Raw genomic sequence first — 27,650 nt, forward strand, 5'->3', positions numbered from 1 at the left:
CACACACACAAACACAGCCTCACAACACAGATTAATTTTGACCTAAAAACATGCTTAGTTTAGTAACTAAGAGACTGTAATGTTAGCTTTCAAGTGAAAGTGTGTGCAACCTGTTGTCTTTCAGATGATTGGCTATACTAACACTGCCTGATCATTTACTTCCACTGGCTTAGCCATGTTGACATACATGACAGTGTTTCAAACTAGTGGAGCAACACTGATCTATTGTCAATACTGAGATTCGTACAAACAGCATCTGACAGAGCCCAAGGACAGCCATAACACAAACTGATGTAAAGGGAATACTGAATATATTAGCTATTGATATCATCAAGGGTTAGGGTCGTTGGCTGTTGGACCTCTTCTCATCATAGTTATCAACAGACTGTCCAATAGAATTAATGGGATAGAATCAATGTATCATATAACCATTTGATGTATCTATGCACTTTGTTTTCGCCCACTTGTTCTCCCTCTCCCTCTTCTCCAAGCCTTCCAGTCTTTTTGCTATTTGAGAGAGAGGGAGAACAGAAGAGAAAGTTGAACGGGGTAGAAAAAAGAGAGGGAATGCATTTTTAAACAATGGGAGATTTTTTTAGAACACTGACACACACATACACACACACACACACACACACACACACACAGAGAGAGAGAGAGAGAGAGAGAGAGAGAGAGAGAGAGAGAGAGAGAGAGAGAAGTTTTACAGTGTTGGTACAGAATTATAAAATTCTGGGCAAAAAACACAAAACCCCTCAGAATGTTTGAAGCCCTTCCTTCAAATCCCCTGGAGCTTTCTGGTGGGAAATGTCTTGTCTTATTGTAACTCCTCTCCGTCTGTCTCTGTCAGTCAGTCAGTCTGTCTGTCTGTCTGTCTGTCTGTCTGTCTGTTGGTCTGTTGGTCTGTCTCAAAATGAAGATAGGGGTGCTGTTGCATGCCTCTGAGTCTGGATCCTTAGTAGGCTGGTCATGGTTGATTTCTTTGTTTCTGCGCATGCCTGGTTCAGATTAACTTCTATAGTGAGGGGCCTGATTTTGATGGCCTGCTTAAGGACTGAATAGACTGGATTAGAGTGGTTGTGAGAGGACTGTCTATGAATGGAGTGGTAAGAAGCAGACACAGCTGGCTAGGTATGGGGAGGCTCTGAATTCCCTAATATTTATCTTACACATAAATCAAGCCCAGAGGGGATTCAGTCTCTCTAACAACTTACTACTACCCCCCTCTCTATTTCTCTTCTCTCCCTATTCCCCCTCTCTGAATACCAATTGTGCCCATCATCATAATAATACAGTTACTTATATATTCCCACAGCATGTAGAACCATGAAAGTTATGCAAAACAATATTCACCACTCGAATGCAACAGAGAGCAGAGCAAGGGTTGAGTAGAATCCTGTCATGTGCAGATGAATGACTGTACTAGTCTCTAATAGGCAGCACTGTGCTCTGCAGACAGAAATTCACCATAATTGGGAAGAATCGGAATCTCAGTCCTCAAAATAGTTTGTTTTTCTTATCATTAATTAGGATGTGAAGTTTTGATTTGACTTGAAGAACACCCCCCCTCTGCTCTCTCACATATATCCCTACTCCCTCTCCTTCTTTTCCCATATCCCTCCCTCCTCTTTCTCATCTCTCTCTCTCTCTCTCTCTCTCTCTCTCTCTCTCTCTCTCTCTCTCTCTCTCTCTCTCTCTCTCTCTCTCTCTCTCTCTCTCTCTCTCTCTCTCTCTCTCTCTCTCTCTCTCTCTCGCTCGCTCTCTCTGTATTGGGAGTAGTTAGTGGGGTCATCTCAACCCTCTCACTTAATGAGAGCAAACGTCAGACAAGGAGGGGACCAAAAACAAGCAGCTATTTATACAGACCATTAGAGATAGAGAAGGACACTCCAGCTGGAGGAACTGGGCTGCTCTCTGAGACACACACACACAGCATGTGCGTGCGTGCATACGTGAGTGTGTGTTTACGTGCGTACATGCTTACATGCTTACATGCATACACAACTCTGTGTGTGGGTGGGTACATGGGATTGTGTCTTCGTTTTTACATAAAATCAGTCGTCGTTATAATTTCCATCTTTATCTTTTTTCTCATGAAATGAAGAATCCACATCTCCCCTTTTCATTCTTCCTAGCTGGCACTGACATGCTGTTCTCAGGCAAGATACACATGTAACATCCAAAACCAAGGCAGGACACTGCCTTATGTCGAAGCAATCATGCAAAAAGAGGAGCAGAGGGGTATTTTACATAATCACTTCTCACTTATCCCTGTGTGTGTGTGTGTGTGTGTGTGTGTGTGTGTGTGTGTGTGTGTGTGTGTGTGTGTGTGTGTATGTGTGGGGACTAGAGATACAGAGAGCTCTAAGGTAACAGGAGGAGAGGCCCACTTAGCTTTAGATATTCCACTCTGTCATAGGGTAGACATGGAGGGAAGGTAATATGGAGAGAAGATGCAGGACCATAGTGAAATGTGGAAAGTATGGAACACTCTCAGCCTTACATACTCTACATCCATACCATTCACTAGTATGGGGATGTGAGCACAGCAACAGTTATTGACACTGCGTAGAGAGAGGGAAGGATGGAGGGTGGTAGAGGGAAGGAGGGAGGAATGGAGAGTGAAAGAGAGGGAAAGAGAGAGAGCGGTGACCGAGGAGTGGAAAGAAGGGTGGGAGGGGCATGGAGAAGCAGGAGCAGCTTGTGTGCATTTGGGGAAGGAGAATTTCAGCTATCTTTCATTCTCACAGAAACGACGGTAAATGAACGCGGGCACCACCATAGAGAGACCCAACGTGGACCAGACTGAGAGACGAGACAAGGGGGGGACGGGGGGACGGGGGCTTATTCAGAGAGATAGAGAGGGAGAAGGACAGAAAAGGGAAGAAAAATAGAGAGAGGAGGACTGCTCAGTTATTTGTTTGAACAAGTGGGTTTTCACGGCGACAACATGGGCGCAGTGGTTGGCACTTTGACCATGCAGACCAAGCAGAGGAGACGACCGTCCAGAGGTACGTCAACAACATCAGCCAGACAAACAGAGAGACAGAAACAACAGACACAACAGAGACAGACAGACAGACAGACCAGAGAGACAGACAGACAGACCAGAGAGACAGACAGACCAGAGAGACAGACAGACAGACAGACAGACAGACAGACAGACAGACAGACCAGAGACAGATGACCAGAGAGACAGACAGACCAGAGAGACAGACAGACCAGAGAGACAGACAGACAGACCAGAGAGACAGAAAGACCAGAGAGACAGACAGACCAGAGAGACAGAGAGACCAGAGAGACAGACAGACAGACCAGCGAGGCCGAGAGACCAGAGAGACAGACAGACCAGAGAGACAGAGAGACAGACCAGAGAGACAGAGAGACCAGAGAGATAGACAGACCAGAGAGACAGAGAGACCAGAGAGACAGACAGACCAGAGAGACAGAGAGACAGACCAGAGAGACAGAGAGATCAGAGAGATAGACAGACCAGAGAGACAGAGAGACCAGAGAGATAGACAGACCAGAGAGACAGAGAGACAGACCAGAGAGACAGACAGACAGACCAGAGAGATAGACCAGAGAGACAGAGAGACCAGAGACAGAGAAATGAGGACAGAGAACAACAAACTCAAAAGAGAAAGACACATAGAAAGACAATAATGACTGACGCGCACGGACACCCAAACAGAATAGAGCACCTGAACTACACACTCATGACTGAGTGAATAACCATCAGCATGGCTGTGATATGTCTTAGTCTCTATGGTAAGACACGTACTTAAAGCTGGCATGTACAATGCTATTATTTGTGACAAGCCTGAGCTGATGTTTTATTATCAGATCGTAATCTGTTGGATTGTTCTCTGTGACTTTATTGTTTAAATCTGATGGTCAATGAATATCGATTCAGATCATAACTCATCACAATGAGATGATAATATGACAATATAAGGGAGAACTTCTTAGACTGCTTTAGTTGCAACATTATAATGCATTACACTTGTGGGCTTCACAAAGGGTTACCTTCTCTAATATGTCTGATAGACAGACGGATAGATACATTAAGTCAATAAGGAGGCAAATGAAGGACAATAGACCCACATCAACTAATTCCATTACTGCTGACAGACAAACATATAGGAATGACTTTCACTCCTGCTGCCCTAATGGTTGTACAGTAACAAGTATGGACAGAATGAGAAATCAAGGGACGGCACAACAGAGAAAATTAGAGTGACTAACAGAATAAAGGAGGGAGAGATGGATAGCATTACTGACACATACGTTTAAACAGAGGAGACTGAGGAACAGTGATCAGGGGAGACCTCTGTGAAATATGTGGCATTTTTTGTTGGGGTGCACATAGCTGTCCCACGTTCATGGTTGAGAAATTGTGTCACATGTATATAAGGACGCCCTTGAGAAAGACAGGGTTCAGAATCATTGCCCATGACTCAATGGCTTTTCATTACAGTGTGTGTGCGTGTGTGCCTGCGTGGGTGAGCACTTGCTTGTGTGTGCATAGATGCGAATGCATGTGTACTCGGGAGAGAAACAGAGTGTGTGTGTGTGTGTTTGTGTTTGTGTGTGTGTGTTTTTGTATGTGAGCATGTACATTAGCACTCAGCTCACATCTCATACCTCTTCCTGTCCATATGCTTGAGAGGGCCGTTGTCATGGAGACTGCAGGGTTGTGGGGGCATAAAAGGGGAATGTGAACAATACTCTGTGGTGCCTATTGAATGGATGATGAAGTTATGGAGCTATGATAAGGAGCATGGTTCCCAAACTTTTCACTCAGGCCCCCCTTCCAGCATTGGGGAACATCCCGCGCCCCACCTGCGCGCGCCAAGTCTATTTCTATGGGCACAAGCACTGTTGGGGGAGAGAAAAACTTGCAGGTTTAAGGCTTATTTCCTGCAATTATACACATTTTGTCATGGGGTGGAGAGAACATTTTGCAGTTTTAAAGCTCATATTCTTGCAATTCTATATATTTTTCCATGTTTAATGTGTATTCATGTAATATTTGAGTGACTCGAACATTACTACAAAAGCTATGGGCTAAGAAACCTAGCTAAAAAACGTTAGCTGACATGGCTAGTTGATCTGGACATTTCTGACAAGTTCTAAATAGCTCTCTAAGGTATGCAAAGACTGACATGCCCCCCCTGCCGACCCCTCGCAACCCCCGCGCCCCACAGTTTGGGAACCACTGCTATGGAGTACACACAATCTAGGGACCACTGCAATGAGTCACACAGTGTGGTATTGCATGAGGTCCGCCACCAGACCCATGTTAGGCATGGCTTTCTACAAATACCTCATGTGTAGTGGGAGGATGTATACTGGGGGATATGGACATTTTGCCCAGACTTCTCTGTAATAAAATTGTGAAAATAGTTTGTTTTCTTGTTTTAAAATGGGACAAATGTTTAAAATGAATAGTAGATTTTGGGGTACATGTTAACAGAATGCAGACATAGGGTACAACATCTTCGTTTAAATTAAAAACCCATTTCCAAACTGTTGACAATCTTAAACATTTTAATGCTATATTAGTTATGGCTTGGGGCTGAGGTTGACAATTCTGCATGCATACATAATCTCACGGGCTATCAATTAGGAGGATTGATCTCCTTGATTAAAATCCTGCCAGTGATTAGGGCTGACGTTAGTTTTGATCATGTGACCTTGCTTCCCAGAGATTAGACGCAATTATATATTCAGATTAATCTAAAAAATCACTTGGCAACGCATGGTAAATCATTTGACCATCACTATCACATCCAATCTCCTTCAGCAGTTTGTGAGAGAAAAATCTCCTTCAGACAGCTTGTTTTTCTACAGGGGAGGAGAGATGGAGTGTGTTTTTGTACTGGGGAGGAGAGATGGAGTGTGTTTTTCTTCTGGGGAGGAGAGATGGCTTGTGTGACCCAGAGGTGCTTACAGCATGTCAGATATACAGTCACCTAGTGCCGCCTTGGGGATCTAGACCATTACTCATTAAGTACTTATCTCTGACACTCTCTCTGACTGTCTGATTTACCCACAAACCTGTGTCCAGTCCAGTTTGGACCTGGTTGTGACTCATGGGAGATGTTTCATGATTGTGACTGACTGATTAAAAACCTATTTCCACTGAGGTTTTATTTGGTCCTGTCACCATGGGACTCAGTCATGGGAATGTTTGTCTTTCAGTTAATTGGGTTTGTTTTTGCAGTGATATATGTTTTTGAAGCTCTGTCCGTAGGCAATGTTGTGCATTATTAATCAGACAGTAGTTGTGGCAGTATTTAGGTTTGTGTAGGATAGAAGTATTGAGGTCATGTTAGTATTGAGAGGCCTAGCTGGTTTCTCCATGTAACCAGGCTGAGCAGAATGAGGGTATGTTCCCTCACCATCTTACTGGGCTCGGTCTGATGAGGTTCTCTTTCTCTGTGATGAAATCTTCCACCCGGTTCTTCTCATCCCTGTCCCATGTTCCATACACTCTTAGAAAAAAAGGAGCTATCTAGAACCTAAAAGGGTTCTTCGGCTGTCCCCATAGGAGAACCCTTTGAAGAACCCTTTTTGGTTCCAGGTAGAACCCTTTGGGTTCCAGGTAGAACCCATTTGGGTTCCATGTAGAACCCTTTTCACAGAGGGTTCTACATGGAACCCAAAAGGGTTCTACCTAGAACCAAAAAGGGTTCTACTTAGAACCAAAAAGGGTTCTCCTATCGGGACAACTGAAGAACCCTTTTGGAACCCTTTTTTCTAAGAGTGTAATCTGGATTCCTCTATTGTTCTCTGCCTCCATGTGTTTGTGTCATCCTCTCCTCTCTTTCACTCTCTCTCCCTCGCCTCCCTCCTTTTTTCATCATCACTACAGCCTGCTTCGTTTTCACACGTTCACTCCATCCTACCACCCACTATCTCCTACCCTCTTTTCATCCTCTTTCATTCCCACCTTATCTTTCTCCCCCTCTTTCCCTAAATGTGTGTTAATGACTCTATAAGTAATTAACTGATGTTATTCAGGTTGTCCTCTGCGCTCTTCTTCATGAGGGTTTAGAGCTTGAGGTAGTCACCTCATACAAGTACTTGGGAGTATGGCTAGTCCTTCTATCAGCACATATCAAAGCTGCAGGCTAAGGTTAAATCTAACTTAGTTTCCTCTATCGTAATCGCTCCTCTTTCACCCAAGCTGCCAAACTAACCCTGATTCAGATGACCATCCTACCCATGCTAGATTACGGAGATGTAATTTATAGATCGGCAGGTAAGGGTGCTCTCGAGCGGCTAGATGTTCTTTACCATTCGGCCATCAGATTTGCCACCGATGCTCCTTATAGGACAGATCACTGCACTCTATACTGAGATACCTACTGCAGCCCTCATCCTCCACATACAACACCCGTTCTGCCAGTCACATTCTGTTAAAGGTCCCCAAAGCACACACATCCCTGGGTCGCTCCTCTTTTCAGTTCGCTGCAGCTAGCGACTGGAACGAGCTGCATAAAACACTCAAACTGGACAGTTTTATCTCAGTCTCTTCATTCAAAGATTCAATCATGGACACTCTTACTGACAGTTGTGGTTGCTTCGCATGATGTACAGTTGAAGTCGGACATTTTCATACACTTAGATTGGAGTCATTAAAACTCGTTTTTCAACCACTCCACACATTTCCTGTTAACAAACTATAGTTTTGGCAAATCGGTTAGGACATCTACTTTGTGCATGACACAAGTAATTTTTCCAACAATTATTTACAGACAGATTATTTCACTTATAATTCACTGTATCACAATTCCAGTGGGTCAGAAGTTTACATACACTAAGTTGACCGTACAATAAACAGCTTGGGAAATTCCAGAAAATGATGTAATGGCTTTAGAAGCTTCTGATAGGCTAATTGACATCATTTGAGTCAATTGGAGCTGTACCTGTGGATGTATTTCAAGGCCTACCTTCAAACTCAGTGCCTCTTTGCTTGACATCATGGGCAAATCAAAAGAAATCAGCCAAGGCCTTGGGAGCAATTTCCAAATGCCTGAAGGTACCACGTTCATCTGTACAAACAATAGTACGCAAGTATAAACACCATGGGATCACGCAGCCGTCATACCGCTCAGGAAGGAGACGTGTTCTGTCTCCTAGAGATAAACGTACTTTGGTGTGAAAAGTGCAAATCAATCCCAGAACAACAGCAAAGGACCTTGTGAAGATGCTGGAGGAAACAGGTACAAAAGTATCTATATCCACAGTAAAACGAGTCCTATATCGACATAACCTGAAAGGCCGCTCAGCAAGGAAGAAGCCGCTGCTCCAAAAACGGCATAAAAAAAGCCAGACTACGGTTTGCAACTGCACATGGGGACAAAGATCGTACTTTTTGGAGAAATGTCCTCTGGTCTGATGAAACAAAAATAGAACTGTTTGGCAATGATGACCATTGTTATATTTGGAGGAAAAGGGGGGTAGGCTTGCAAGCCGAAGAACCACATCCCAACCATGAAGCACGGGAGTGGCAGCATCATGCCAGGAGGGACTGGTGCACTTCACAAAATAGATGGCATCATGAGGAAGGATAATTATGTGGATATATTGAAGCAACATCTCAAGACATCAGTCAGGAAGTTAAAGCTTGGTCGCAAATGGGTCTTCCAAATGGACAATGACCCCAAGCATACTTCCAAAGTTGTGGCAAAATGGCTTAAGGACAACAAAGTCAAGGTATTGGAGTGGCCATCACAAAGCCCTGACCTCAATCCTATAGAAAGTTTGTGGGCAGAACTGAAAAAGCGTGTGTGAGCAAGGAGGCCTACAAACCTGACTCAGTTACACAAGCTCTGTCAGGAGGAATGGGCCAAAATTTACCCAACTTACTGTGGGAAGCTTGTGGAAGGCTACCCGAAACGTTTGACCCAAGTTAAACAATTTAAAGGCAATGCTACCAAATACTAATTGAGTGTATGTAAACTTCTGACCCACTGGGAATGTGATTAAATAAATTAAAGCTGAAATAAATCATTCTCTCTACTATTATTCTGACATATCAAAATCTTAAAATAAAGTGGTGATCCTAATTGACCTAAGACAGGGAATTTTTACTAGGATTAAATGCCAGGAATTGTGAAAAACTGAGTTTAAATGTCCAGTTAGGGAAAAAAGTATTTGATCCCCTGCTGATTTTGTAAGTTTGCCCACTGAAAAAGAAATTATCAGTCTATAATTTTAATGGTAGGTTTATTTGAACCGTGAGAGACAGAATAACAAAAAAAATCCAGAAAAACGCATGTGAAAAATGTTATAAATTGATTTGCATTTTAATGAGGGAAATAAGTATTTGACCCCCTCTCAATCAGAAAGATTTCTGGCTCCCAGGTGCCTTTTATACAGGTAACGAGCTGAGATTAGGAGTACACTCTTAAAGGGAGTGCTCCTAATCTCAGCTTGTTATCTGTATAAAAGACACCTGTCCACAGAAGCAATCAATCAATCAGATTCCAAACTCTCCACCATGGCCAAGACCAAAGAGCTCTCCAAGGATGTCAGGGACAAGATAGTAGACCTACACAAGGCTGGAATGGCCTACAAGACCATCGCCAAGCAGCTTGGTGAGAAGGTGACAACAGTTGGTGCGATTATTCGTAAATGGAAGAAACACAAAATAACTGTCAATCTCCCTCGGCCCGGGGCTCCATGCAAGATCTCACCTCGTGCAGTTGCAATGATCATGAGAACGGTGAGGAATCAGCCCACAACTACACGGGAGGATCTTGTCAATGATCTCAAGGCAGCTGGGACCATAGTCACCAAGAAAACAATTGGTAACACACTACGCCGTGAAGGACAGAAATCCTGCAGTGCCCGCAAGGTCCCCCTGCTCAAGAAAGCACATATACAGGCCCGTCTGAAGTTTGTCAATGAACATCTGAATGATTCAGAGGAGAACTGGGTGAAAGTGTTGTGGTCAGATGGAACCAAAATCGAGCTCTTTGGCATCAACTCGCCGTGTTTGGAGGAGGAGGAATGCTGCCTATGACCCCAAGAACACCATCCCCACCGTCAAACATGGAGGTGGAAACATTATGCTTTGGGGGTGTTTTTCTTCTAAGGGGACAGGACAACTTCACCGCATCAAAGGGACGATGGACGGGGCCATGTACCGTCAAATGTTGGGTGAGAACCTCCTTCCCTCAGCCAGGGCATTGAAAATGGGTCGTGGATGGGTATTCCAGCATGACAATGACCCAAAACACACGGCCAAGGCAACAAAGGAGTGGCTCAGAAGAAGCTCATTAAGGTCCTGGAGTGGCCTAGCCAGTCTCCAGACCTTAATCCCATAGAAAATCTGTGGAGGGAGCTGAAGGTTCGAGTTGCCAAACGTCAGGCTCGAAACCTTAATGACTTGGAGAAGATCTGCAAAGAGGAGTGGGACAAAATCCCTCCTGAGATGTGTGCAAACCTGGTGGCCAACTACAAGAAACATCTGACATCTGTGATTGCCAACAAGGGTTTTGCCACCAAGTACTAAGTCATGTTTTGCAGAGGGGTCAAATACTTATTTCCCTCATTAAAATGCAAATCAATTTATAACATTTTTGACATGCGTTTTTCTGGATTTTTGTGTTGTTATTCTGTCTCTCACTGTTCAAATAAACCTACCATTAAAATTATAGACTGATCATGTCTTTGTCAGTGGGCAAATGTACAAAATCAGCAGGGGATCAAATACTTTTTTCCCTCACTGTATTTGGCTAAGGTGTATGTAAACTTTCGACTTCAACTGTATTGTTGTCTCTACCATCTTACCTTTGTGCTGCTGTCTGTGCCCAATAATGTTTGTACCATTTGTGCTGCTACCATGTTGTGCTGCTTCAATGTTGTGCTACTGCCATGTGGTGTTGCGACCATGTTGTTGTCATGTTGTTGTTGCTACCATGCTATGTTGTTGTCTTAGGTCTCTCTTTATGTAATGTTGTTGTGTCTCTCTTGTCGTGATGTGTGTTTTGTCCTTTGTTTTTTATTTTTTATCCCAGCCCCATTTGGTAGTTCGCCATTGTAAATAATAATTTGTTCTTAACTGACTTGCCTAGTTAAATAAAGGTTAAATAAAACTAAATAAAAAATAAAGAGTTTTATAGTAAGTAGCCTGTCAGTATCCATGATGTCAATCTTGTTCAGTCAGGACGACTGTTAATTGATCACCATAAACACACAGAACAACAAGCCAACCACACACGCATTCAGTGAAGCTCTCCTTACCAATGTTGGTTTATGTGGGAGGAGAGTTTACGCATGCGCTTTGCTGGTTTATATGTTCATCTTTTTAATAAATGTATTCAATTAGTGCCTATGTTCAAAACGTTGCTTATCTCGATGACAAAAATGTCCAAAACATCAGATTGAAACAGTGAGGGAGAGAAAGAGTGAAGGAGAGATTGGTGAGAAGGATTGAAGGATTGAGAGAGTGTATCGACCAAGAGGTAAAGTGGAAATTAAAACAAGGGGAGGAGTATAATAACCAATATTGGAAGAGAGGGGGACCAGGATAGAGAAGGAGGATACATTCTCACCGGTCTTTTTAAGAAGTTGCCAATTTCACAGAAATCACAGTAAATTAACTTCACATAGAGTGTGATAAAGATATATCTTGTAACAAAGTTAGTGAGAAGGAGGGTCTTTGTGAGACTGAGTCTGTGGTGAGAGTGTTTGAAGTCTGTCTCCTGTAGAAGAGCCCTCTAACGTGTACGCTTCATTACCTCATCATCTTTAATCCAGATGATCATAAACCTGTAGTCTGTCCTCTTCAACTGCATGATCAGTTTTGGTACTGATAAGCGATCTGAATTCACTGAAATCATCATTTGATCAGTTCAAGAATGGATTCAAATTAAATAATGTCTCGCTGATACAGTAATTAGCAGAGGACTTAACCCTCTACTTTACTGACTTTATTGTTCTCGTGGGGACATTTTTAAAGTGGCATGTACACGTTTAAAGTGGCATTTTAAATACAAAACTAAATTGACAATACAACTTTCAGAACAGTTACATACCAATAAAAAAAGTCTAGCCTGCTGGCCTTACTAACCTGAGCTATTTAGGAGGGATATTACACCTGGCACAATTGATTGTCTAGTTCTGTTTTTACTACCGAGGAGTGCCCTATACCTGCACCCAGAGGGGAGTAGTTCAAAGTCTGGGTACAGGTGGTGGCTTGGGTCTAAAATGATTTTGTGAGCCTTGCGGAGGGCCCTGACCTTAAAGATCTCATCCAGGCCTGTCTGTTTGACTCCAAGTACCTTGCTTGCTGTGGTGATAATCCTTCTCAGCATTTTTCTCTGGCTGACAGTGGCATTGCCAAACTAACAAACAATACAAAACGTTAAAATACTCTCAATGAAAGATTTTTAAACAGAGTCAGTATAGTACAGTCAACATGAAAAGATCCCAGCTTTTTGAGAAAGTACAGTCTCTGTTGACTCTTTTTGTAGGTCAGGTCTGTACATTTACTCCACTGAAGCTTATTGTCCAAGAGGACACCCAGATATTTGTATTCCTCTACAATCTCTGTGTTCTGACCTCTGATAGATGTTGCAGAGGTAGGTGTTGTATGCTTCCTGAAGTCTATGCACATCTCTTTGGTCTTGTTGGTATTGAGGACCAAGTGTGATTCGTCACACCACTCTACAAAGTCATTTAGGACTGGGCCACGATGTTCCTCATCATCATGCAACAGGCTGATCAAGGCAGTGTCATCAAATCAAATCAAATCAAATTTTATTGGCCACATGCGCCGAATACAACAGGTGCAGACATTACAGTGAAATGCTTACTTACAGCCCTTAACCAACAGTGCATTTATTTTTAATAAAAAAGTAGAATAAGACAAAAAAGTGTTGAGAAAAAAAGAGCAGAAGTAAAATAAAATAACAGTAGGGAGGCTATATATACAGGGGGGTACCGGTGCAGAGTCAATGTGCGGGGGCACCGGCTAGTTGAGGTAGTTGAAGTAATATGTACATGTGGGTAGAGTTAAAGTGACTATGCATAAATAATTAACAGAGTAGCAGCAGCGTAAAAAGATGGGGTGGGGGGGGGCAGTGCAAATAGTCCGGGTAGCCATGATTAGCTGTTCAGGAGTCGTATGGCTTGGGGGTAGAAGCTGTTGAGAAGTCTTTTGGACCTAGACTTGGTGCTCCGGTACTGCTTGCCGTGCGGTAGCAGAGAGAACAGTCTATGACTAGGGTGGCTGGACTCTTTGACAATTTTGAGGGCCTTCCTCTGACACCGCCTGGTATAGAGGTCCTGGATGGCAGGAAGCTTGGCCCCAGTGATGTACTGGGCCGTACGCACTACCCTCTGTAGTGCCTTGCAGTCGGAGGCCAAGCAGTTGCCATACCAGGCGGTGATGCAACCAGTCAGGATGCTCTCGATGGTGCAGCTGTAGAATTTTTTGAGGATCTGAGGACCCATGCCAAATCTTTTCAGTCTCCTGAGGGGGAATAGGCTTTGTCGTGCCCTCTTCACGACTGTTTTGGTGTGTTTGGACCATGATAGTTCGTTGGTGATGTGGACACCAAGGAACTTGAAGCTCTCAACCTGTTCCACTACAGCCCTGTCGATGAGAATGGGGTCGTGCTCAGTCCTCTTTTTTTTCCTGTAATCCACAATCATCTCCTTTGTCTTGGTCACGTTGAGGGAGAGGTTGTTATCCTGGCACCACATGGCCAGGTCTCTGACCTCCTCCCTATAGGCTGTCTCATCGTTGTCGTTGATCAGGCCTACCACTGTTGTGTCGTCGGCAAACTTAATGATGGTGTTGGAGTCGTGCCTGGCCATGCAGTCATGGGTGAACATGGAGTACAGGAGTGGACTGAGCACGCACCCCTGAGGGGCCCCCGTGTTGAGGATCAGTGTGGCAGATGTGTTGTTACCTACCCTTACCACCTGGGGGCGGCCCGTCAGGAAGTCCAGGATCCAGTTGCAGAGGTGTTTAGTCCCAGGATCCTTAGCTTAGTGATGAGCTTTGAGGGCACTATGGTGTTGAATACTGAGCTGTAGTCAATGAATAGCATTCTCACGTAGGTGTTCCTCTTGTCCAGGTGGGAAAGGGCAGTGTGGAGTGCAATAGAGATTGCATCATCTGTGGATCTGTTGGGGCGGTATGCAAATTGGAGTGGGTCTAGGGTTTCTGGGATAATGGTGTTGATGTGAGCCATGACCAGCCTTTCAAAGCACTTCATGGCTACAGACGTCAGTGCTACGGGTCGGTAGTCATTTAGGCAGGTTATCTTAGAGTCCTTGGGCACGGGGACTATGGTGGTCTGCTTGAAACATGTTGGTATTACAGACTCAGTCAGGGACATGTTGAAAATGTCAGTGAAGACACTTGCCAGTTGGTCAGCACATGCTCGGAGTACACGTCCTGGTAATCCGTCTGGCCCTGCGGCCTTGTGAATGTTAGCCTGCTTAAAAGTCTTACTCACATCGGCTACGGAGAGCGTGATCACATAGTCATCCGGAACAGCTGGTGCTCTCATGCATGCTTCAGTGTTGCTTGCCTCGAAGCGAGCATAGAAGTGGTTTAGCTCGTCTGGAAGTCTTGCGTCACTGGGCAGCTCGCGGCTGTGCTTCCCTTTGTAGTCTGTAATAGTTTTCAAGCCCTGCCACATCCGACGAGCGTCAGAGCCGGTGTAGTACGATTCAATCTTAGTCCTGTATTGACTCTGTTTGATGGTTCGTCGGAAGGCATAGCGGGATTTCTTATAAGCGTCCGGGTTAGAGTCCCGCTCCTTGAAAGCAGCAGCTCTACCTCATCATCATACAACAGGCTGATCAAGGCAGTGTCATCAAATAAAATAAAATAAAATAAAATAAAATTTTATCAGCGAACTTAACGAGGTGTCTGTCAGGATGGGAACTAGTACAACTATTAGTGTACAAGATGTACAGGAGTGGCGACAAAACACATCCTTGAGGAGAGCCAAAAAACATATCAAGATTCGCCGAAATAGTCGCAACCCCTATTACTAGCCTGTTCAACCTCTCTTCGTAACGTCTGAGATCCCCAGAGATTGGAAAGCTGCCGCGGTCATCCCCCTCTTCAAAGGGGGTGACACTCTAGATCCAAACTGTTACATACCTATATCCATCCTGCCCTGCCTTTCGAAAGTTTTTGAAAGCCAAGTTAACAAACAGATCACCGACCATTTCGATTCCCACCGTACCTTCTAAGCTATGCAATCCGGTTTCCGAGCTGGGCATGGGTGCACCTCAGCCACGCTCAAGGTCCTAAACGATATTATAACCGCGATCGATAATAGACAGTACTGTGCAGCCGTCTTCATCGACCTGGCCAAGGCTTTCGACTCTGTCAACTACCACATTCTTATTGGCAGACTAAATAGCCTTGGTTTCTCAAATGACTGCCTCGCCTGGTTCACCAACTACTTCTCAGATAGAGTTCAATGTGTCAAATCGGAGGGCCTGTTGTCTGGACCTATGGCAGTCTCCATGGGGGTGCCACAGGGTTCAATTCTTGGGCCGACTCTTTTCTCTGTGTATATCAATGATGCCGCTCTTGCTGCTGGTGACTCTCAGATCCACCTCTACGCAGACAACACCATTTTGTTCATTGGACACTGTGTTAACAAACCTCCAAACGAGCTTCAATGCCATACAACACTCCTTCAGTAGCCTCCAACTGCTCTTAAACACTAGTAAAACTAAATGCATGCTCTTCAATCGAACGCTGCTGGCACCCGCCTACCCGACTAGAATCACTACTCTCGACGGGTCTGACCTAGAGTATGTGGACAACTACAAATACCTAGGTGTCTGGTTAGACTGTAAACTCTTCTTCCAGACTCACATTAAGCATCTCCAATCCAAAATTAAATCTAGAATCGGCTTCCTATTTCGCAACAAAGCCTCCTTCACTCATGCTGCCAAACATGCCCTCGTAAAACTGACTATCCTACCGATCCTTGACTTCGGTGATGTCATTTACAAAATAGCCTCCAACACTCTACTCAGCAAATTGGATGTAGTCTATCACAGTGCCATCCGTTTTGTCACCAAAGCCCCACATACTACCCACCACTGTGACCTGTACGCTCTTGTTGGCTGGTCCTCACTACATATTCGTCGCCAAACCCACTGGCTCCAGGCCATCTATAAATCACTGCTAGGCAAATCCCCGCCTTATCTTAGCTCATTGGTCACCATAGCAACACCCACCTGTAGTATGCGCTCCAGCAGGTATATATCACTGGTCATCCCCAAAGCCAACACCTCCTTTGGCCGCCATTCCTTCCAGTTCTCTGCTGCCAATGACTGGAACGAATTGCAAAAATCTCTGAAGCTGTAGACTCTTTATCTCCCTCACTAACTTTAAGCATCAGTTGTCAGAGCACCTTACCGATCACTGCACCTGTACACAGCCCATCTGAAATTAGCCCACCCAACTACCTCATATTGTTATTTATTTTGCTAATTTGCACCCCAGTATCTCTATTTGCACATTTTTGTTGTTGTTTTTTTGTCATTTTAGCAGACGCTCTTATCCAGAGCGACTTACAGGAGCAATTAGGGTTAAGTGCCTTGCTCAAGGGCATATAGACAGATTTTTCACCTAGTCGGCTCGGGGATTAGAACCAGCGACCTTTCGGTTACTGGCACTATGCTCTTAACCACTAAGCTACCTGCCGCCCACATAATCTCTTACACATCTATCATTCCAGTGTTAATACTAATTGTAATTTATTTTGCACTATGGCCTCTTTATTGCCTTACCTCCATAACTTGCTACATTTGCACACACTGTATATATATTTTCTGGTGTATTTTTGACATTATGTTTTGTTTTACCCCATATGTAACTCTATGTTGTTGTTTTTATCGCACTGCTTTGCTTTATCTTGGCCAGGTCGCAGTTGTAAATGAGAACTTGTTCTCAACTGGCTTGGTCAAATAAAGGTGAAAGTATGTAGAACTACAGTGAGGGAAAAAGGTATTTGATCCCCTGCTGATTTTGTACGTTTGCCCACTGACAAAGAAATGATCAGTCTATAATTTTAATGGTAGGTTTATTTGAACAGTGAGAGACAGAATAACAACAAAAAAATCCAGAAAAACACATGTAAAAAATGTTATAAATTGATTTGCATTTTAATTAGGGAAATAAGTATTTGACCCACTCTCAATCAGAAAGATTTCTGGCTTCCAGGTGTCTTTTATACAGGTAACAAGCTGAGATTAGGAGCACACTCTTAAAGGGAGGAAGAAACACAAAAGAACTGTCAATCTCATGAGAGAGTTGCAATGATCATGAGAACGGTGAGGAATCAGCCCAGAACTACACGGGAGGATCTTGTCAATGATCTCAAGGCAGCTGGGAAATAGTCACCAAGAAAACATTTGGTAACACACTACGCCGTGAAGGACAGAAATCCTGCAGCGCCCGCAAGGTCCCCCTGCTCAAGAAAGCACATATACAGGCCCGTCTGAAGTTTGCCAATGAACATCTGAATGATTCAGAGGAGAACTGGGTGAAAGTGTTGTGGTCAGATGGAACCAAAATCGACGTCTTTGGCATCAACTCAACTCGCATTGTTTGGAGGAGGAGGAATGATGCCTATGACCCCAAGAACACCATCCCCACCATCAAACATGGAGGTGGAAACATTATGCTTTGGGGGTGTTTTTCTGCTAAGGGGACAGGACAACTTCACTGCATCAAAGGGACGATGGATGGGGCCATGTACCGTCAAATCTTGGGTGAGAACCTCCTTCCCTCAGCCAGGGCATTGAAAATGGGTCGTGGATGGGTATTCCAGCATGACAATGACCCAAAACACACGGCCAAGGCAACAAAGGAGTGGCTCAAGAAGAAGAACATTAAGGTCCTGGAGTAGCCTAGCCAGTCTGCAGACCTTAATCCCATAGAAAATCTGTGGAGGGAGCTGAAGGTTCGAGTTGCCAAACGTCAGGCTCGAAACCTTAATGACTTGGAGAAGATCTGCAAAGAGGAGTGGGACAAAATCCCTCCTGAGATGTGTGAAACCTGGTGGCCAACTACAAGAAACGTCTGACCTCTGTGATTGCCAACAAGGGTTTTGCCACCAAGTACTAAGTCATGTTTTGCAGAGGGGTCAAATACTTATTTCCCTCATTAAAATGCAAATCAATTTATAACATTTTTGACATGCGTTTTTCTGGATTTTTGTTTTGTTATTCTGTCTCTCACTGTTCAAATAAACCTACCATTAAAATTATAGACTGCTCATGTCTTTGTCAGTGGGCAAACGTACAAAATCAGCAGGGTATCAAATACTTTTTTCCCTCACTGTATGTGTGAAAACGACGCTCTGTCACTGAGTTTGCGTGACGTTTGTAGGGCCCTTAAGATACAGCTGTAGGGGGATTAAAGCTTTGAATTATACCCAAGAGGTACCCATTGTGATGCAGTAAAATCTGTCAAGTGTGGCTCATTAGCAGTTACAGGAAGGGATTTGGTCAGTACAGCAGTCAGTCAGTCGCTTCAGTCTGAATGATGGGGGGGCTCTCTGACTCCCTCTGCGAATGACCACCTTCCACATGTTCCATTTCCTCTGCAGCAGTCTCATCTCCTTCATTTTCATGTCCCTCCCTCACACCCTGTGTGTGTGTGTGTGTGTGTGTGTGTGTGTGTGTGTGTGTGTGTGTGTGTGTGTGTGTGTGTGTGTGTGTGTGTGTGTGTGTGTGTGTGTGTGTGTGTGTGTGTGTGTGTGTGTGTGTGTATGTGTGTGCGGGTGTGTGTGTGTGTGCATGTGCATGTGCATGTGGGTGTGCATGTGTGTGTGTATGTGTGTGTGTGTGTGTGTGTGTGTGTGTGTGTGTGTGTGTGTGTGTGTGTGTGTGTGTGTGTGTGTGTGTGTGTGTGTGTGTGTGTGTGTGTGTGTGTGTGTGTGTGTGTGTGTGTGTGTGTGTGTGCGTGTGTGTGTGTGTTTGTGTGTGTGCATGTGGGTGTGGGTATGTGGGTGGGTGGGTGTGTGCACGTGCGTGTGTATGTGAGCACATGCATATGTGAGTTTATAGTCATTCCACTGTGGTCTTTTCCACACTCAGCAGTTTCCCTCTCCTAACAGTTGGACTGGAAATAAAGATAAAGATGGATTCTGTTATCTAGATGGAATCTTCCTGTTGAAGTTGATAGTGTCCAGGATGTGTGTGTGCAGAGGCGTCATGCCCATAGGGGGCACTGGGGCACATGCCCCCTCAGATTTGTCCTGTTTATTCTGTAATACTACTAGCCACTTAGCAATTGTATGAAGTTGGCTTTAGCTAGTCCAGATAGGTTCCCAATCGCCCAACCTCATAATTAGCTACCAAGAAGCCATTTTAGGCTATCAATCAAGTCAGAGTAGCTACCCACTTGGCACACACTGGTTGAATCAACATTGGTTCCACGTCATTTCAATGAAATGACGTTGAACCAACGTGGAATAGACTTTGAATTGATGTCTGTGCCCAGTGGGTAGCTTGTCTAACTACTGTAGCTTAGCTGGCATGCCTGCTGGTAAGGTTGGTAGACTTTAGAAAATCAAGCAATAACTAAATGTACTGAACAAGACTCACATTCCTTTCAATCTTTTACCCAGATCTTAGCAGAGCTGTAGAGAAGCATATTTAGTTTCTTTAAAAAAGAACCACCAGTCAGGAGGGTACAGACAGCTCAAGAGATATGCTTAGATATGCAGAAAAATAGACATATTTTATTCATAGAATTAAGCATGATGATTATGGCTCTAGATTGCAGGAAATAGGTTTTTCAAGTTTTTGTAAATGCCAAATTCTCCAATTTATGGATGGGGGGTAGCTAGCACCCCCGAGCCATCCTCACATACTTTTGTGCCCCCTCAGATTTTTGAGGTGCATGACGCCCCTGTGTGTGTTCTAAGAGGAGCACTGATGTGTCTGTTTCCTAGTCTGAGCGTGTTCTCCTCCAGTGGGCCAGAGGCTGTCTGAGTGATAAACACCCCCCTTGTGAGGACACCAGCTCATCACATCATTACCCAACATCAATCTCTCTCTGGCACCCAAAGCACAAAGTTACCACCAGTACAGTTCCTCAAGTCCATGGGGGAGTCCAATTTGCCATACCTCTCATCCCTCCTCCCTCCCTGAAAGTTGACGTTTATTGGGATGAGTCTTGTCCAGGAGGCAGAACTGAGTGATTTCCGCTAGATGGGCCAGCTGCAAACTCAAAATTGGCTATATTGTACAAATTCATGAAAACAAACATTTGCTTAATTTAAGGTTAGGGTTAGGCATTAGGATTAGCAGCGTGGTTAGGGTTAAGGTTAGGGTTAGGTTTAAAATCAGATTTGATGACTTTGTGGCTGTGCCAGGTAGTGACCACTCTGCAGAGCTGCGTCCAGAACAAGATTCATGACAAAAAACGCTAACCTGCTCCGTCCCTCCTCTTCCTCCTTTAAGGCAGCTGCATGCTTCCCAACCGAAACAGTTCGGTACAGTTCGTGCATATGTTATGACTACATTTTGTGATGTTTTTGTCCGTTTTGGAGTTTGGTTAGGGTTTGTCGGCTGTTCGGGCAGACAAAAAAAATGCTCAAGTCTATGCCCCTTCGTCCGTGATTGGTCAACTGAAGGGTTGACACAAGTTTCTTCTTCTTGTCGATTCAGCCCGAAATTCAGTGTGGATTCAACATGGCGAACGACAACTTCAAGCATCGATTGACTGAGGAGGTACAGAAGTACCTTCTCCACTACGATTCTAGTCATGCATTATATAAAGACCAGCAATTCATTGAGGGAGATTGCGAAGACGCTGGGGTCCGATCCAACCACTTGTTTGAAAAATCGGGGTAGGGTTCGCGACAAGTTCGACAATGCAAAGAAAATAGACAAGGGCCACAGTGGAGATGCCGGTGGAAAGGCTACTCCAGAAATGTTGCTGCTGGCTTGTTCGGCACGTGGAGCATGTTGTTGTATTTTCTATTGTAGCCGACGAAAAGAGTAGCCATGTTTTGCTAACAATAGCTAGCCAGCTAGAGCTAGCTACTTGGCTGGCTAGTGGCTAGCTAGCCTAGCAGCATACTCATGAAGGGAAAGCAAGCCAACCAACTAAACTAAAGATCTTTACAACTTTTGATCCACCGTCATTTTGTCATAGAAAGAAAATCATAAGCTTCCCACATTGGTAACACCAAAGTCCAGGGTCCAGCTAGTCAAAATGTTGCCAACGTTTGAGCAGAGTTGAGTAGCTAGGCCAGGCCTCCTCAACTCTGCTCAAACGTTTGCAGCATTATATAGTCTACTGTAGTCTCGGTTAATGATATTTGATGTTCATTAATGTTTTGGATATGTGTACTAAATAGCCCTCTACTTTTTATTTTCAAGGCACAAACATCAGTGGATGGAGACAGCACCTGGTTTTGTTCTCTGCGCCCCAGTATTGCCTTTTCACCGGCCCCAAGCACTACCTCTGCCCCCAGTACTGACTGGTGATCGGCCCCCAGCCCATATCCGGCACTGAGTTACAGTGCAGAATTAGAAACAATCTCCATGCAGGACCTGGGAAGCTCAATCCTTGGCCCACCTCCAAGACCTACTCCACTGGCTTGCTCCTCAGCGATGCCACAGAGCAGCAGCAGTAGTAGCAGGGGTGTGAGAAGGGAGAAAAGTGCTGCAGACTCAGTCCTTGACATATCACTCACAAAGGCATTGCAAATGATTGAAGATATACAGTGCATTCGGAAAGTTTTCAGACTCCTTGACTTTTTACACATTTTGTACAAGCAAAAAAGGGGGGGGGGGCGAGATAATAGAAAATACAAAAATAAATCAAAACAACCATCCCACTCCTTCAGTCACATTCAAATCACATCCCTACACAGACTCAGGTGCCTGTGAGGATGGAGCATTCATTGACAGGATTCCTTGTAATGCCTCTGCAGAATGATGCCTATTTTCTCCAATTTCCTCTCCGTTTGCACTGTCAGTTGATAACCAAAGTAATAAACGCTACAAAGTCCACCTTCACCTTAACATGCAACATATCAGGATCCCTCTGTTGACAAGGAACATCATCTTGTGCCTCTACTCCTACTACCATTACTTCTTAAACTTCACGCCTTTCTTCCAGTCTTCTCAACGCCTCTGGATAGGAGACATTCTGGACAGTCCTTATTTTTGCCACCTCCGTCTCCTTCACTCTGACAGGACACTTCAGAAATCCGGGTGCATGTAATACTCCTCCCGTCTACATACACTTGACACATTACCAAATCATTTACATTTCTCCCACTGCATGGGTTTGGGCATGAAGGCTCTCACAGGGAATCTCATATAACCCAAATACACGTGAGAAGGGAGAGACTCTTCATAAAAAAACAATAGAATGGATGGAGTGGGCTTCCGCACTCCATCTACCATGCGGGTCAGTCGTTGTGCACCAACCACTTGATCCAATTCTTCACGTATATCCTTTGCATTTACTTCTTGCGCCACCCCAGAGATAACACCCTTGATAGGCGCCCTCCCTCGAAGATCGACACATTCCAATCTGACATCTTCTTGAGGGGCAGAGCACGCTCCTTCTGTTCCATAGAAACACAAAAATACAAAATAAGCCCACTTCTTGTTATTCTCATCGACGCCACCTAATTTAATTTAGACTTCAAACGGGTCTCCCAGGTAACGCGCGTCTTCCTTGTTTGGGTGTGTTGTCACTTCCTTCTTTGGCCGTAGATAGCTATTACTAGCTCATCGCCCTGTACTATCCTGGGATAATATTGCCTTACAGTCTTCTCTTCTGAAAACCTCCTCCCCTGTCTCTTTTTCCTATTCTTTCTCTCATCTTCCCTCTTTCCTCCTCTCTCTTCCATTTGTTTCACTTGCCATGCCTCACCCTCCTCCTTTACATCTCTCTCTCTCTGCTCTCACAATCTTCTCAAAAATTCTCTGGTTCTCTTAACTTTCTCCACTTTCCATATTTTTCTCTCTCTGTCTCTCTCACCACACATACAAAGACTCTAGTAGCAAGACGGGGTAACTTCAAAGCTTATTCTTTCTGACAACTTTTGATATGATGTACTTTAAAATGTGAAGTGTGTGACGTCTAAACAATAATGCATCTGGTGTCTTTTGCTCTAGTCTACTCTTGTTTATTTAGGGACAGATCGAAATTTACTGGGGGAGGGGTGGTCCAAAAAAGGGGAGGGTTGTCAAAATTTTCTGTGGGCTTTTGGGAGGGTTGTGTGGTTTTTTATTTGGCACAGGGGAGGTAGTGCATTTTTTCCCTGGTTTACATTTGCTCTTCTGCACGTATTTTCCCTATAAACAATGCCTTGACTTACTTTTGATATTACCCTAATTGTTACGGATACAGGTATCCTGTATGTGTTTTTGTGTTTTTCCTCTCCTTCTGCCCTAATCACAGGTGTCCTTTGTGTTCCTGATTGGAGGTCGTTGGTGTGTCCCACCTGTCAGTCATCAGTTAATCTGCTGATTGCTGAGGTGGACCAATCAGTGGACATTTCTCCTGATTGCACCACCTGTTTCTGTTTTCTTACCCAATCATATCACACATCCCCTTGTTTTAAAAGCTAGTCAGTTGTGTTTTCTGACACTCTTTTTGTTTGTGAGTATGTATATGGTGGTGTCTTGTTTTTGTGTACTCACTCGTTAACTGTTTAGTCCTTATGGTACCTATATTGTTTGTTTGTGCCTGGGAATTTAGCAAGTCGCCCTTGGGCATACACTACTCGTAGGAAAACCTTGTCTAAACACACTAGTTAGACCTGAGCGGACCACCCACTGTATTTTTGTATGGTTAGCAGTAAGCTCAGTAGTTATTGAGGCAGGCAAGATCAGTTTATGGGTTTTTGACTTTATTGTTTCATTCCTTGGGTCCAGCCCCGCCCCTTTTCCCCAAACCTTTAACGTGTGTTTTATAATAAACATTTTGTGTTTGACGGCAGTATATGGTTGTCGGTGTATTTTGTTCTAACTGTTCCTTGGCAATATTCTGATTCGCATGAGTTATGTTACGGGCCTCTTTTCCATCCACCCTAGACTTTTAAAGCCACAGGGTTCATAACACTAAAGTTTACAAACGTTTGTGAAGGTTTGGTAGGGTGTGGCTATTATTAAGGTTTAGCTACTGCTGGCCTATGATATATAGGCAGAGCGCCCCGGCGCTCCAACTGACTCTGACAGTTGAACTTCAGGAAGACTGTTTCAAGCCTACCAGAGTTACTCCTATAATATAACAATATAATGCTTATCTTTATACAAAATATTCTGATAGAAAATGTACGCATTAGCCTCCTTCTGTACGTCTATATCTGTAAAGCAGACGCAGTAGCCATTTGACATAAAGAAATGCATGTCAGTGTTGTAGCATGAATCTATCTCTCTCTATCTCTCTCTGGGGTTAGGTCTAAGCTTATCTTCCTTTATATAGGCTATATATATATATAGAACCAGTCAAAAGTTTGGACACACCTACTCATTCCAGGGTTTTTCTTTATTTTTACTATTTTCTACATTGTAGAATAATAGTGAAGACATCAAAACTATGAAATAACACATATGGAATCATGTAGTAACCAAAAAAGTGTTAAACAAATCAAAATATATTGTCTTCAGGCTCTGATCAGTCCCTACACCCAAATGAGGGCATTGCGTTCATCCACCTCTGGCCTGCTGGCTCCCCTACCTCTGCTGAAACACAGTTCCCGCTCAGCCCAGTCAAAACTGTTCACTGCTCTGGCACCCCAATGGTGGAACAAGCTCCCTCACGACGCCAGGACAGCGGAGTCACTCACCACCTTCCGGAGACATTTGAAACCCCACCTCTTTAAGGAACACCTGGGATAGGATAATGTAATCCTCCTCCATACTTTACGGTGGGAAATACACATGCGGAGATCATCCATTCACCCATACCACGTCTCACAAAGACACGGCGGTTGGAACCAACAATCTCCAATTTGGACACCAGACCAAAGGCACATTTCCACCGGTCTAATGTCCATTGCTCGTGTTTTTTTGGACCAAACAGGTCTCTTCTTATTATTGGTGTCCTTTAGTAGTGGTTTCTTTGCAGCAATTCGACCATTGAAGGTCTGATTCACACAGTCCCCTCTGAACAGTTGATGTTGAGATATGTCTGTGACTTGAACTCTGTGAATAATTTCTTTGGGCTGCAATTTCTGAGGCTGGTTACCTCTGCAGCAGAGGTAAATCTGAGGTCGCAGTTCCGGAGCGATCCACTAGATGTCCTCCTCCGACAACCTTTGGCACCTCCTCATTCACAGTCTGGACTAATCATGATCCTATTGGTGTCACCTGTGTCTACCTGTTCACCTGTGTATTTATGCCCTCACTTCCCTGTGTTCCCTTGCTCAGTTTTCTCTGCTAGTTTCCCTATGCCAAGCAGTACTAATCAGTGTCTGATCACGAGACAAATGTACAGTGACTTGCGAAAGTATTCACCCCCCTTGGCATTTTTCCTATTTTGTTGCCTTACAACCTGGAATTTAAATGGATCTTTTGGGAGGTTGCATCACTTTGAAGATGCAAAATATTTTTTTTTGTGAAACAAACAAGAAATAAGACAAAAAAAAACAGAAAACTTGAGTGTACATAACTATTCACGCCCCCCAAAGTCAATACTTTGTAGAGCCACCTTTTGCAGCAATTACCGCTGCAAGTCTCTTGGGTATGTCTCTATAAGCTTGCACACCTCTCATCTTGGGGTGATGAGAGGTGTTGGGTTTACGCCAGACATAGCGTTTTCCTTGATGAATAAAAAACTCAATTTTAGTCTCATCTGACCAGAGTACCTTCTTCCATATGTTTGAGGAGTCTCCAACATGCCTTTTGGCGAACACCAAACGTGTTTGCTTACTTTTTTCTTTAAGCAATGGCTTTTTTCTGGCCACTCTTCCGTAAAGCCCAGCTCTGTGGAGTGTACGGCTTAAAGTGGTCCTATGGACAGATACTCCAATCTCCACTGTGGAGCTTTGCAGCTCCTTCAGGGTTATCTTTGGTCTCTTTGTTGCCTCTCTGATTAATGCCTTCCTTGCCTGGTCCGTGAGTTTTGGTGGGCGGCCCTCTCTTGGCAGGTTTGTTGTGGTGCCATATTCTTTCCATTTTTTTAATAATGGATTTAACGGTGCTCCGTGGTATGTTCAAAGTTTCAGATATTTTTTTATAACCAAACCCTGATCTGTACTTCTCCACAACTTTGTCCCTGACCTGTTTGGAGAGCTCCTTGGTCTTGCTTGGTGGTGCCCCTTAATTAGTGGTGTTGCAGACTCTGGGGCCTTTCAGAACAGGTGTACTGTATATATACTGAGATCATGTGACACTTAGATTGCACACAGGTGGACTTTATTTAACTAATTATGTGACTTCTGAAGGTAATTTGTTGCACTATATCTTATTTAGGGGCGTCATAGCAAAGGGGGTGAATACATATGCACGCACCACTTTTCCGTTATTTATTTTCAAGTTAATTTTATTCAGTTCACTTCACCAAATTGACTATTTGGTGTATGTCCATTACCTGAAATCCAAATAAAAATCCATTTAAATTACAGGTTGTAATGCAACAAAATAGGAAAAATTCCAAGGGGGCTGAATACTTTTTCAAGGCACTGTATATACATATATATATATTTTTTTTGGTGTTGAAAAATCAAACCATGATATTGAATTGCCCGAAGTCGGTATGCTTTGTTTATTGGTTGTGTGGTGAATTGTTACAGAAACCTGTTGTTGGAAAATTTGTTAAATATATTTTATATAATTATGGCATCAAAATGTTGAAAATTGTATTGCCCACTAGCTGATCATCTTCGTCAGCCTGCTCTGATTGTAGTGTAATGAAACAGGCAGGGAGAGTGAGCTCATCTCTGGTGGTTGGCGAACCCCCAACCTTCTGGCCCGTAGCCCTGCGTGGCATTGACTGTGCCACAAAAACATGCTGAAGTGACAAAGTCGATATCCACGTTTATAAACACAGGGTCACTACAGCTATTGTTATTTGTGGTCGTAAACATTATTTTTAGTTTATTCTATGAGGGGGTAGGCTGTTCCATTTATTTTACTGTACAAGGGGAGGGTCATGTGAAAATATATTTTACTTTGGGGAGGGGGGTGCATTCTTTTTAATGACACCTTGAGTTGGACCAGCTCCTCCCCCCCAGTACATTTTGATCTGTCCCTTATATAAACAAACAATTAATCTCCCTCTCTCTCTCGCTCTCTCTCTCTCTCTTGCTCTCTCTCACTCCCTCTCTCTATCTCTCTCCCTCCCTCCCTCCCTCCCTCCCTCCCTCCCTCCCTCCCTCTCTCTTCTCTTCTCTTCTCTTCTCTTCTCTTCTCTTCTCTTCTCTTCTCTTCTCTTCTCTTCTCTTTCACTCTCTCTCTCTATATCTAGACAAGATTGATGATGAGTTGGAGATGACCATGGTGTGTCACAGGCCTGAGGGTCTGGAGCAGTTGGAGGCCCAGACCAACTTCACCAAGAGAGAGCTACAGATCCTCTACCGTGGCTTCAAGAACGTACTCACAGCCTCCTCCCTCCTCCTCCCTTCCACTGCCTCTCTATCTTCATCTTATTTTCCTCTCTC

At 44.0% G+C, this 27,650-nt stretch overlaps 1 protein-coding gene across 4 annotated transcripts in view; it reads left to right on the forward strand.

The window, feature by feature from the left end:
* LOC121541788 (Kv channel-interacting protein 1-like) overlaps positions 1 to 27,650 on the forward strand; it is a 69,359-nt gene that overhangs the window by 25,457 nt on the left and 16,252 nt on the right. For 3 of the 4 annotated variants that reach the window (XM_041851088.2, XM_041851089.2, XM_041851091.1), the window contains one exon: positions 27,458 to 27,582. In XM_041851088.2, the coding sequence (XP_041707022.1) occupies positions 27,458 to 27,582 (125 nt within the window). Of the gene's footprint in view, positions 1 to 2,716; positions 3,012 to 27,457; positions 27,583 to 27,650 lie in introns of those variants that run through there. The other variant, XM_041851090.2, reaches the window with a different exon arrangement.

This window comes from Coregonus clupeaformis, chromosome 27, assembly GCF_020615455.1.
Source record: "Coregonus clupeaformis isolate EN_2021a chromosome 27, ASM2061545v1, whole genome shotgun sequence".
Lineage (NCBI taxonomy): Eukaryota > Metazoa > Chordata > Actinopteri > Salmoniformes > Salmonidae > Coregonus > Coregonus clupeaformis.